Source organism: Microchirus variegatus, assembly GCF_963457635.1.
Source record: "Microchirus variegatus genome assembly, chromosome: 15".
In the NCBI taxonomy this organism is placed as follows: domain Eukaryota; kingdom Metazoa; phylum Chordata; class Actinopteri; order Pleuronectiformes; family Soleidae; genus Microchirus; species Microchirus variegatus.
This window is the reverse complement of record NC_139816.1, coordinates 12,039,178-12,052,126: the sequence shown is the minus strand read 5'-3', so window position 1 is coordinate 12,052,126 and position 12,949 is coordinate 12,039,178. Positions and strand designations below refer to the sequence as shown.

Sequence of the window (12,949 nt, the reverse complement as noted above, 5' to 3'; positions counted from 1 at the left end):
CTTTACTACTTTGATGATCTGAGGCTGCGGCTGCTTCAGTCAAAAACACTTACAACCTTTCCGACACTCTTTCCATCCTTAGGCTCTTAATAAGATACAAGAATCTACCTCAGAGGAAATGTCAGAAGCAATTTTTGCAAGCGTATGTCCGGTTATGAGATGTGAACATTATGTCCGGTGGTTTTTTATGTACTTAAATCACGTTTAACAAATTGAAGTGAACTTAATCGCTGACATATAGCAGTGATCAACTGATTTCCCTCGTCTGGCAAAATATTTTGATAATCAACTGATCGGTTTTAATGAAATAATTCAGACAAAATCTATTTTCACATTCTTAAATGTGAATATTATATGGTCTCTTGTGCGCCATATGACTGAGAAATTATCAAACATTGGACATTTGACATTTCAAGGTCATCATTCCTTACATTTTCTGGACCAAATTATTAACAGATTAATGGAGAAAATAATCAAAAGGATTAATTGATTATCTTTAGTTGCAACTAATTTGGAACCACTTTTTAAAAATCAACCACATTTAAAATATAATCACCACAGGAGGAAACTAATATCTCCTATTGCTATTCTCATTTTTATATGTATATATATATATATATATGTAAAGCCTGGAAAAAACAATTGAAATAGAGATTCCTGAGCGAGTCTACAGAAATAACCAACGCACATCACAATTTCCACAGCGTGTTGGGGATGAAAAGAAGAAAAGGGGGTTTCGATTTACAATAGGAAACATTTTATTACTAAAAAAAATGTTGTATATTGAAGGTGCTCTTTCAGCAGCGTTTCCACAACTATTCTTTATTGAAATCACAAGATTATTTTTTTTACCACTTCATGGAGGAAAAAAAAACAGAAAAGTCAAACATGTAATGACAGTAACTATTGACTATTTACAGCAGTGAGAGAGGAGGAGGAGCCACATGTATGTATATGTATGTATGTGTGTGTGTGTGTGTGGCTTTGTTGGACCAGCACTGCTTGGTGTTTAAAACACGAGGCTCATGTAGGAGGCACTTGAATGTGAGAGCCTTTAGAGCCGCAGAGCTGGAGAGAGAACAAATCGAAAACATGGAAAGCAATGGAAAACAAAGACTAGCTGCTTTGAAATTAAAATCTAAAAAATAAAATAAAAAAAAGGTTGCAAAGAGTACATAGACGGCATCTATTCCTTCAGCGCAGACAGACCTCAAGGCCTGGAAATATGAGGGACGGGGTCGAGGGGAGGCAGTTGCTGTCACACGTGGGACACTGATGCACATATAGAGCATTTACACAGGCCTGCACCACAGAAATCTAGAGCACAAAGGGTGCACATTCAAAAGCATGCATCGCCCCATGGTGAGCAATGTGTTTTTAAAAAAGAAAAAAAAGAGAAAAAGACCAACGTGTTCAGACGTCTGCAACTACGACAAAGTCAACTGTCTTCTGCTGTAGATTGTTAATGCAATAGACGTTTGGTATTTACAGGAATTATATTCTTTCGACGCGTCGACTCCAATGCCAGTTAAATAAAGAAAAAGGGAAAAAAAATGATAACTGCATCGGGTACGAGGGCAACGATATATCGCAGAAATCTTATGATTTTCAAGAATGGCTACCATTTCGATGATCTATTTACAATAAAACACAATTATGTATTCATTAACAAAATGATGTGGAGGAAGAACAAAAATCAGTGACATTCTGTAGAGAAGTCTGTGAGTTGGCTGCCTCGCTGCAGAGTCCCTGCTCAGAGCTGCTTTAGTGGTTGGATCTCCATATGCTCTGGGAGTGTGTGTGAGTATGTGTGGGGGTGTGTGTGTGTGTGTGTGGCGTCCGGGGCTTTTAAATCTTCTCCTGGATGAAAGGATGCTGCAGAGCCTGGTTGATGCTGATGCGTTTGGCCGGGTCCAGCATCAACGTGCCGTCCAGCAGGTCCTTCAGCTGCATGACCTTCTTCCTCTGGTCCTCGGGAAGCCGCTGGCCTCCGATCATATCTATCAGCAGATCTTTGGTGGGGTTGATGGTGCTCATCACCGTCACCTTCTCCTGATGGTGCAGACACATTGCAAAAAGGTCAAACTCACGGTTCAAAACCAGTTGTATTAGGTACGTGTTGAAAATGTCAGAGCAAACATTGAGGTTCGTAGAACGTCTCATATTTTTAAATCATCGTTCTGCTTTGTGTAATACAGATTTTGGTTGTATTTCTTGATACAGGCTGTGCTAAAGGAACATAATTTCCCAAAGTAATCCTGACAACTATGTGGGTTTGTGCATAACATAGGTTTCTGCATAGAATACAGCCTGAGGGCTCCATGTTCACACACATTCAGCAGCGGTTTCACCCCTTGGTCTCTAAGAGATCTTCCCTGACTCCTGGAATCTTTCCATGTTGTTATAAAAACTATATGGTGAAATACTTACTGTTAAATATGTAAGCATTCTCTCTCAAAGTGGTAAACCATGATCTATACTTGCTTCCAAAGACTTGTTACCATTTCACTTACTAATCGAGTGTGTTGCACATGTTGATTTTCTTTTCTTTGTAATTATACGTTCAAGTAATGCAACAAATTACAGGCTTGAGTTGTCCCAACTTTTCTGGCAACAGAGTTTTGAGAGTCGGATCATCTTACCCTTTCTGTTACTTTGTCCACTTCAATGTAGAGGAAGTTCAAATTCTGATCGAAGTGCTGGTCTTTGAACAAACCTTTACGGATCATCTGAGGAAACAAAAACCACATTGTTGCGTCAGACCAAACTTCTTGAAGGCTGTTTGGATCAGCCAACACACTGCACTTCATCCAAGAGAGGGGAAACAACAACGACAGGAACTGAGATATGATATGATGAAATCTCACCTTGTTGGGCATCTTGCCCTTCAGGTCCATGGCAAGTTTGATCATGTGGTTGTTGGAAGACCCGGGAAACAGGATTTTGCCGGTGTAAAGCTCGTACAAAGTGCAGCCGACAGACCACATGTCGATGCCATAGTCGTATGGTTTTCCTATGACTGAGACACACGGAGGAAGAGGATTGTGAGGATGGTCCACGATTCGACGCAACCTTTTCCCCGAAAGTGATTAAAGACAAGTGATGCAACATACTGATTTCTGGAGCTCTGTAGAACCTGCTGACCAGGTATGGTGTGATGTCGTTGTCAGCAACATGGGATGCAGAACCAAAGTCACAAAGCTTCAAAATGGTCTTTGACTCATTAACCTTTCAAAGAAGGAAAGAAACAAGAGATGCAATTAGCATACAATTGTCTGTACAATTAATATACAACTAATCAGCTCATAGTTAGCTCTATAAATAGACTCAGTTAACCATTATGTCTATTTGACCAGAGTTGTAAGAAGGCCACGTTAGAGTAAACTAAAAGTAATTTGACCAAAACAATTTGTTCATCACAATATGTCAATATTGTCAATATATCAATTCAGATTTCAATTATGCAGTAATTATATGATCTAACTTTCTATTTCCACATATCCAGCATGGCTATAAGTCACTAGAAACATCCATCGTTATACCACCGGTCTCGATTCTATCTATGTGAGGATTTGGATCATACCAGGATATTGTCTGGCTTGATGTCAGCGTGGAGAATGTTGCATCTTTTAAGCAGCTTCAGGGCCAAGAAGAGCTGCTGGCTGTATGAGCGCACGGCCTTGATATGGAGCCCAACATCTTTGCCGTATTTCTTCAGCACCTCTCGCAAATTCATGCTATAAAAACGCAGAATTTGACGGGTCAATTCAGTGAGACCATTGTGTGAATGTCATTTTATATTAAAACAAACAAGTGTTGCCCTTTCTGAGTACCTGAGAGGTTCAAATACCAGACACAAGTGCTGCTTGTGATAGAAGTGTCTGAAAAGGCGAAGGCAGTGGAACTTGTCATCGGGATCGGCGTCATTCAGCTTCTTTAGGAACTCCAGCTCTTTCAAACCAGTCTTCTGCCTGTTCACAAAAACATTCACCAACCACACAGACAATTATTGTGCTGCATTTATCACCCTTTATAGGTGAAAGTCACATGAAAATGTAATATTGCAGGTCCCCTTTCACTCACATGAGCTCGTTGTTTCGGATGATCTTGACTGCCACCTCCTGGCCGCCCCTCGCAGTGTCCCTGGCCCTGATCACATTGCTGAACACACCCTGGCCAGTATAGCCATACACATCATAGCGCTTGTCCAGTGTCTCCCCAATGTTTACCCCTGTTTAACCAAAAACCAGGTAAGCAGGGAGACTTTATGAAGACAAACTATTTGGATATATTCAACAGGAGACGCAAAGTTAAGCACTCATCGTCCAAAATTAGACAAACTACACTTACGGTAGTAACCCTCAGCATCAGTCCAGTTGTCCCTGAGGTTGGGGTTTTCTTTAAAGTCTTTTCCGACGCCTGCTGCTCTCATCCTGGCACTCTGCAAAAACAGCACAGACATCAGGTCAGTGCTTTTTCCAAAAGTTTACATCAACCCAGTAAAAATAGGTATTTAAAGGCAGAGCACATTTAAAAACACGCAGTCCAGATGCTGAATAGAATTTAACATGTGAACACTCACATCAAAGTCGGCGGCAAACATGTCGTCCGACTCCGTAAACATGTCAGGGGCTGAGGGCTTCTTTGGATTGGCTCCTGGAACAAAGAACAACGATAAAACACCACATGATGGGTTTCTCCTCGTCTTGCCGTGTTGTAAAACAGAATATCTGGAACATGTGTTTGATTCACATACTCTGCAGAGATCAAAACATGCTGCAGGTGGCAGAGACACCCAGGCTTTGGATTACAAGCCAGCAACTGAATGAACACATGACAAGAAGAAAGAAAATTAAAAACCCCCTGCATCACACAACTCTGCAGATCTCACACAAATCATGCTACTTGTGATTTTGACCAGTCCATATGTCGAAATCACATTTTGCCAAATGGTTCTTAAGTGCAGGGAAATGACAATATGAATGTACAATTATAGATTGGCAGAAGATCATACCAATCAGTTTTCACCTTTAAAAAAAAAAACCCTCCGCTGTCATCTGCTGAATTCAACAGGATAGAACCAGGGGGGAAAGTCAGAGCATTGATATTGTTGCTTATTTTTCTTTTTCCTTCCTAATTTAAATTTTTTTTGATCAAAAACTGAGAAGGGGGAGTCCGAAGTGAATCCTGGAGGAGTTTTAAGCCTTCAGATGCGGTGACCAATCTATATTTTCTACAGTGAAAGTCTTACATGATTGATGATGCTGTTTTTGCAGTCTTATCTTGCCAAGTCCATATGATAAGAACAATGTGCCCCTTCAGAAAGAGCCAATTCATTGTTTACACCAACTTTCACAAAATGTAACTATTCCTGTGCATCCCCCTTAAAGAGGAGGAGACCAACAGGACCTGTAACAGCGCGGTTCATTCAGTTGGCCTTGTACGCCAACAAAAATGATATTCCTGAGCGGGAATTTACCATCTTTCTCCTGGGGGATGAGGTTGTGCTTGGCTTTGATGCTGGCCTCGAAGGTGTTGAGGTTCTCGCGTTCATACTCCTTGACGTCAGCAGCCACTCGCTCAAGGATGTCATCAGGTGAGGGTGAACGGCTGCGCGTGCTGCTCTGCGGGCTGCTGGGCTCCGACACCATGTTGGAGTCATCATTTGAAACTCTGTATTTCTGCAAATGTGAGTAAACATTCTTTACTTAAGTGGATTAGCTGTTACTTGCATTTTAAAAGTCAGGCAGCAATAAAATTATTTATAGCTGTGGAATTATTTTACAGTGCAGCTGTTTAGGGCAGAAGTGTGCACAGACCTGGACAATTGCCAGGCGCTGCTGCCGGCGCTGTTCAATGAGAGCTTCTTCATCTACTTCCTCACCATCAAAATCCTCCAACCTACAAACGCAAACAAGGCTTTTACAATGATGGCAACACCATGATTTCCCATAAATGGAATCTGCGCATGGGTACAGTAAAAGCAGATGCATTAGTCCATGAATGCAATCTTACAATGGAAAATACACTTTTAATGAAGTGCATAGCAGCAGGACAATGGAGTCACACAAAGATCATTTTCTTAGTTTTCTGGAAGTAAACTTATTCATTTGATATAACTTATCGGCCTTAATAATATCTTTTACTCACACTTCTTCCTCTGAGGATTCCTGGTCAACCTTCATGCCCTCTGAAAGGCTGCCCTTGAATTTGTCTTCATCTCTGCTGCGCCGCCTCCTCCTGTCCCGATCACGAGACATGGAGCGCCGATATTGCCTGAGCCTTCCATACCTGTCTCTCTCTCCAGCCCTATGACGCCCCAAAGTAAAGGAAGGACAGTTTAACAACACTAATCTGCACTTCAAACGATTCCGAGCACCAAAATACACACACAAAAAAAAAAAAGAGTATGACTTTAGCTATATAAACTACATTGGTGTAGAAATACTCTGCTGCGAGAAGAAATTAATCAGTGTCACCACCTTTGTCCCAGTGGAGACCTGCCCCACCTTCGTGGTGAAGAGCGGGAGCGTCGTCGTGGTGATAGGGACCTGCGTCTCAGAGGTGATCGACTCATCCTGCGGCGAGATAATGCTCTTGGACTGTTCTCCCGTGATCTGTCTCTGCTCGGCCCTAAGTCTGGTCGAGGGCGTTTCCTGGTAAAGGTAAACAGACCGGTTTAACCATACCCTGTTTATGTTCTATTGAAATAAAACTGTTACACTGCAGATAAATTAGAACATTATCAGCAATCGCCTTAAAATACTTTAATATTTTATTTTTAACACTTTACTGAAACTCTGATAGAAATTTAGCATTTCACAAAACTCTAGTAAGCCCCAAGTTGTGGCAATTCAATAACAAGTCTTTTCGTGTCAGACCAGTCCCATTAACAAACCTTAGTGGTGAGTCCTGCCTGTCAGCATCCCTCCTTCTGGAATCTGGCGATCGACTGCGGCCTCTCCTGGGTGAGGACCTTGTTCTGGAGGGAGACTGGCTCTGTTTTGCCATCCTGTCTGTGGCACTCGCCGAGGGGTGGCGCATGTCTCTGTGGCGAGGGGAAGCACTGCGTTTCCTCACGGGACTTTGCAGTACCCGTCTGTGTGGGGAACGGTTCTCTTTCCCTGATGAAGCATCCTTGGATGGAGACTTGGTTGGCCGCTTGTCACGGTCAGCTTCTGAGCGACCCGGTCGCTCTCGTCCTGGCGATCTGGATCTCCGGGGTGCTCTTTCCTGGTTTGGTCTATCGTCCCGCTGTGGAGAGGAACGCTTATCAGTGCGGCTGGCTTTCTGTTCTACTTTCCAAGAAGAGGGGGAGTTGGACTTCCTTCTCTCCTTGGACCTATCAGTGCTATCTGAACGCTTTCTGTCTTTTGACTTGCTCCTGCCATGACCTCTGTCCTTTACACCTGTGTCCTTGGTGCTTTTGGTCACCTTTTCCTGCTTAGGCTCCTTAGCAGGTCTGTCCGCGGACTTACTCCGACTGCGACGCTTGGAGCTGGATTTACTGCCCTCAGTTGAGTCCCGTCTCGATTTCCCACCTTTGCCTCCTCTGGGAGATATGGGTTTACCTGAATTGCCCCTTTGACGCTGTTCTCCATTTCGTACCCTCGCATCTCCATCCTCTTCTGATCCAGAGTTATAACCCTGAAGGATCAAGCCCATTCCAGACTGAACCTTCCCTTCCATTAACTGGCTGTCCAGCTCTGCTTTGATCATGGCCCTCTGTTTCTCCAAATCCTCCAGTAAGGCCCTGTCATCCAGACTCGGATTTCCAGAGGAGGGAGAAGATTCAGCTTTTTTGTGGCTGGAGGCAGCAAAGAGAGCAGCACCAGTGGGAGAGGAGCCCTCTTTGCGTTTGTGTTTCCTGTGTTTATGACGATGTCTGCGTTTGCGGTCCTTGTCCTCATCTGAAGCATGTTTGTGTTTTTTGTGCTTACTACGATGCTTGTGTTTTTTCCTCTTGTGTTTGCCACTGCTGCTGTGATGTTTGGACACTTCTTCCACCTTCTCGCCATTAGTTTCTGCCTCCTCCTAGGATGAAACAACAGATCAGCCTTGCAGTTGACTCAAGGGTCAGATCATACCAATCAAAAACCCCACATATGTAGTAAATATTTAATAGTTATCCCCTTTTTCCTACTGATAGTTTTTAAAGATTACATTCATCCAAATTGTAGAGAGTGCATCAGTTTTGCTTTCAGAAAAGCTCAACTTTGTTAGTTTACAACTTAAATATAAGTAAAATGTATTTCATTTAGAGTTTAGGTCACAGTCATGCCATTACATGACTCAAGATATTCAAGCCAGCTGTTTACCATCCCCTACCTCTTCCTCCTCTTCCTCCTCTGATACATCGCCACTGTCCTCATTCCCACTTCTTTCGTGGCTTTCCAGATCTTGTTTTCTGTTTGACAGAGAAGAATATTAAATGTTGAACAGACAATAACTTTAATTTGGTTTAAAAGAACTTATCACTGGATTAATAATTAGACGATTAGCACAGAACAGATCAAGATGTATTATTTCTGGAGAAATAAAATATCTTGCAAGAGCAATGATGATGATCATCATAGAAGAAAAACACAAATTAAATTTCAGAATGATCTGTAGCAAAGTTGATGCAATATCCTAATACATAGAACAATTTATTCAACCAAACAAACCATGTGAAGGACTTGTGATACGCTTTCAATGGCAACCTCCAGTGAGATTGAGAATGATTTAAGTCAGCTACGGACTTTTCACAGGAAACAGATTTATTCCCTATAAGATCATTTGATCTCTCTTATCATCCTCTTCTTCCTCACATATATGTTCAGACAGTGGCATGGTAAAATTACATTACTCAGCTTCAAATCCGATCACATACCCTGCTATAAACAGTAGAGCAGCATTTCTGATTGTCTTCCAAGTATCACCAGAGGAGGCTCACGTACACGTACCACAGTTTGAGAACCATCGATGTAGACCATTCAGCACAGGAACAAATGTATGTACCTATAGCGAAATGATACAACTACATAGCTAGTGCAATCTCTTCCAATTTACAGGGAAACTATAATCAAATATTAGACGTATAACCGAAACTCGTAGGAATCTAAATGTACCCAATGCTATAGCAGACTCGGTAAGTGTAGTTGACTCATCCACCAAGACGGTTTTCACTCATAAGGTTGCATATGCTACCCGCTATTAGCAAACTTGAAGCTAACAAGCTATATCTTCCGGTGGCTGTTAGCTATGCTAACGCGAGTGAGTCCGGCACATTGCCCGTGGCAGCCCAACATCACACTTTGGCTGAATGTGGTCTGACTGAGACGCAGTAGAGTTGAACGGTTAACATTGTAGTTATCGTATATGTGAGCTGCGTGTTTGGCGAAACGTAAACGCTACGTGAGCTGCAGATAGCTCAGCCGTTAGCTCACAAGGTTAGCATTAGCAGCTGATATGTAATTTAGCTAGCCCCGGCAACAACGTGAAGCTGCTGCTCAGTTTAGCCGTTTAGCCTCAGCACTTCTAACGAAACAATTCCCCTTCTATTCCGTGCCGCAAGTGCGCGTATGCCATACAAATATTACAAGCCTCCAATAATTTAAATCACTTACACGTGTTCGTTGCCATTATTCATTCTGCTGGACGTTATGTCCATCTCTACGTCGGCCATTTTCCTCAGCTCAGTGGCTTTTGCTTTTTCGAATATTTGGACTACAGACCAACGATGTCACAACATTAGCACTCCCCCTGTTGCTCTGGCGGCGCACTGCATTCCAGATGTTATTGTAGAAGTCTGCTTTGTGTCCGCCAGGAGGTGCTTTTGTGCAATTAAACATTTTCAAGCCATCACTGACGTAAATTATAAAGGCAACATGATCCGGTGGTAATTAACCAAAGAGAAGGGACAGGACAGTGGAATTTGACATTTTGCACAATTGACTCACAATTATTAACAAAAAAAAACGAAAGTAAAAAAAAAACAAGTTATGATCTGTGATTATGCCAAAAAAAAAACGGTGTATTCTGTGTAAAAGTGTAAAATACATGTTTTAAATGGAGCCAAACATTTGAAATAGTGGCTGCTGGAACTGTACAAAACAAATGCTTGCAGAAGGGCAGTGTGATGCATAAGTATGTTGAAATCTTATGCTAATGATTTCAACATACCACTCTTTCAGTCTGCAGAAACACGACTGACAAGACAAGAACATGAGTTCTGCACTCATGAGGGGAACAATTAGTTGTTTGGCAAAGACATGTGACAGCATACTTGACCTTATAGTGATAATCATTGGATCTTACTAGATGCATACGTGCAACAACAAAAAAAAAAAAACAGGACCATTATCCATCTTAGAAATGCCACATCTGATTCAATGTGTTGCTTCATTCAATACCAAGAGGTAATTGTGTGGCGAAAGTTGCAAAACGCGTCAAAAGTAACAGTCGATTCGAAGACCGCTCGTCACATGGCATTCAAGGACGCAAAAATGTTCAATGGGCGGTTATTATCCAAGCCTGACAGTTTAATATGAAGCTGTAAATCTTGTTATTGTGAGGCACCTGTGGGTGCTTATTCACAGCAGTGTGAACAGAGTGGAGGCGTGTATGCATCACATCATTAATGTTGACATCCTGGCAGATGGTAGCACAGATGACAAGCTATAGACTAAAAAAAACAACAAATTGATTCCGTTTCAGTTTAAAAAGCATTGCATGTAAACATTATCTAAAAGTCCATCGGGGACTTCAGTTTTTGCAGGGTCCTCTATACAGCGACATTTTCGTGTCTCTGACTTATGGCCGAGGCCTTCTGCTGTGCAGCAGTGTGTCTCAGATTTATACGGCAAACATGCAAGCACAGATTAAAGTGTCAGTTGTGGAGACATTAGATATTACAAAAGTCGAGGCTCGAGTCTCAGTGTGACTAGTAAATCATGGAGCTCCACAGTATGAATGTTTCATTCGTGTCAGTGTGTAGTCTGGGGGGGAAACTGTGTTGTACTGTTGATGATTCACAATGTTGTGTTATTCGATTGCAAAGACTGATTTGGGGCTCTTGTGGACATTTACCCATAGCTCCTTTAAAAAAGGTTTACAAGGTTTACAAAAGTTACAAAAGTTAATTGGCAGAAATTGGAAATACTTCCCATAAGTATGTTTAACTGGAAAAAAAAATTGTAGCCTTAAAACAAGCCCTTTTAATGTACTTTAGGCAAGGGCCTTGCTGTATGGAAGCCACCATCTTACGCACAAAAGAGTACTAACCATTACACCGAAAATGTGTTGCATCATAATAATTAAATCTCTATTGCCATCATTAGAAAAACTGATGATGTGACATTTACAGGACAAACTGCACAGATTTCTTGATGCTCTACTGGATCCTTCCATCTCCATAGTGAGTGAATGAATGAAGCAATCAAACAGTCTGCCTCAACTCTTGGAGCCTCCGCTCTCCAAGCTTCACTACAGACAATGATGATGGAGCCATAAACCCATCAGGTCCAACAGATGCTCAGCGTAGACGACCGCAGTCCATTATAGAGCCTGTTAAAACCACTCTCTAACCCACCGTCACCCCCCAAGCCCCTTGCACTCTTCTTGGGTTTTTGTCTTCTGGTGCGGACGAGGACAGAGTTATAGCTCAGGATGACTTCCTCTCAGTGAAGCGGTGCCACAGTTCACAATGCTGCTAAATAAAAAAAAAAGGAGGGTGGGGGGATGACGCCTGCCTCCATCAGCGCAGATGTTCTTTTTCCTCTGGCGGACGTGTCCATCTTCAAGTTTGTCTTTCTCTTTCTGAACAGCTTTGGTTTATGAGCCTCGGGTGTTCTGTTTTTCTCCGAAAATAAGGGCCGACATTGGACGTTTACGGGTAAAGATGCAGGTTTGGAAACACATGGACTTATCCGAAAGGCATGTTCGTGGCCTTATGAATCCTGGAGTAGAGTGATGATAGTGATCACAGAAGATTTGAATGTTCCACAGCACCTCTTTTAATTAATGTGGCGTATGATGAGAGCAGGTTCAGGGTTTGGCCTGACTGGGCGTGAGGGAGTGACAAATTAGAGCACAACGCTCTGAGAGGCCTAATTCTCCTCCTACGCAGCTGTAAAAGTTTACTTGAGTGATAATCAAGGCTCTAAATGTTTGCCTTGAAAGCTGTGCTGTAGGGCCACCTCCCAGGTTACAAGACAATATAAACTCCCCAGATTACAATCTGTGAACTTTTTTCTTGTATAGGTTATTTTAAAGGTGCATTATGTAATAAATCTAAAGCAACTGGCCATAAAATCCTCCTAATATGTCACAGAGACTCAGGAATAATGTTCATATAACAAACTGAACTCACCAACAACAACAGTACAGACAAAGTATTTGCATTAAAAAAAATATTTTGCAGACTGCAAATCATGTTTATGTTTTGAAATCATGTGGTGCCACCTACCGCCGTCTACCAATCGTTGCAGTCAGTAGAGTCTCAGCTGCCGAGCAACAACGGGTTGCCAGTTACGTCAGAAAACAAAACCTAAAAGACCTCGGTATTTTGAATTTGAATGTAGTAACCGTTTTTGGCCACATTCTTACATATGGCACCTTTAAGTAGAGTGACAAAAACTGAACAACTCAATCTCTCGAATTAATCCTGTGCCTAAACCGAAAACCCAAATTCTTATTTAAAACCTAAAACTTAAATTAGGTGCTAATCCTAATTAGACCATTAAAGGCACAAACCGCCGTCCCTCCATCTGCGTCGACAAGTCTTATATTTCGCAAAAACCAACCGCTAACATTTCTTCCCGCTCTCTTCATTTTCCCTTCGGCAGCGCTTTTGGCATTGCCTTTGTTGTAACGGGACACAACTGTGTTGAGAATTCTGCAGAAGTCTGGTTTTTTATATTCCGTTTAAAGTTTGCTCTTTTAGAGGAATTACACTGGAATGAGGCAC

The 12,949-nt window shown here is 42.0% G+C and overlaps 2 protein-coding genes across 2 annotated transcripts in view; one reads left to right on the top strand and one right to left on the bottom strand.

Moving 5' to 3' along the window:
- Positions 1-814: 814 nt before the first annotated feature.
- Positions 815-9,670, bottom strand: prpf4bb (pre-mRNA processing factor 4Bb). Its single transcript, XM_083901940.1, has 16 exons — positions 9,609-9,670; positions 8,329-8,407; positions 6,899-8,034; positions 6,483-6,656; positions 6,151-6,309; positions 5,820-5,901; positions 5,480-5,681; positions 4,583-4,656; positions 4,351-4,441; positions 4,084-4,231; positions 3,834-3,971; positions 3,584-3,737; positions 3,114-3,228; positions 2,868-3,019; positions 2,643-2,729; positions 815-2,052 (listed from the first exon to the last, which is right to left on the bottom strand). Exons 1-16 carry the CDS (start codon positions 9,665-9,667, stop codon positions 1,849-1,851), a joined length of 3,054 nt encoding a protein of 1,017 aa, XP_083758066.1. The 5' UTR covers positions 9,668-9,670; the 3' UTR covers positions 815-1,848.
- Positions 9,671-11,721: 2,051 nt separating this feature from the next.
- The window catches only part of tmx3b (thioredoxin related transmembrane protein 3b), a gene marked incomplete at both ends in the record, with an annotated part of 23,010 nt that continues 21,782 nt past the window's right edge, over positions 11,722-12,949 (top strand). The window contains one exon of the mRNA XM_083901535.1: positions 11,722-11,812. Within this exon, the coding sequence (XP_083757661.1) occupies positions 11,722-11,812 (91 nt within the window). The remainder of the gene's footprint in view (positions 11,813-12,949) is intronic.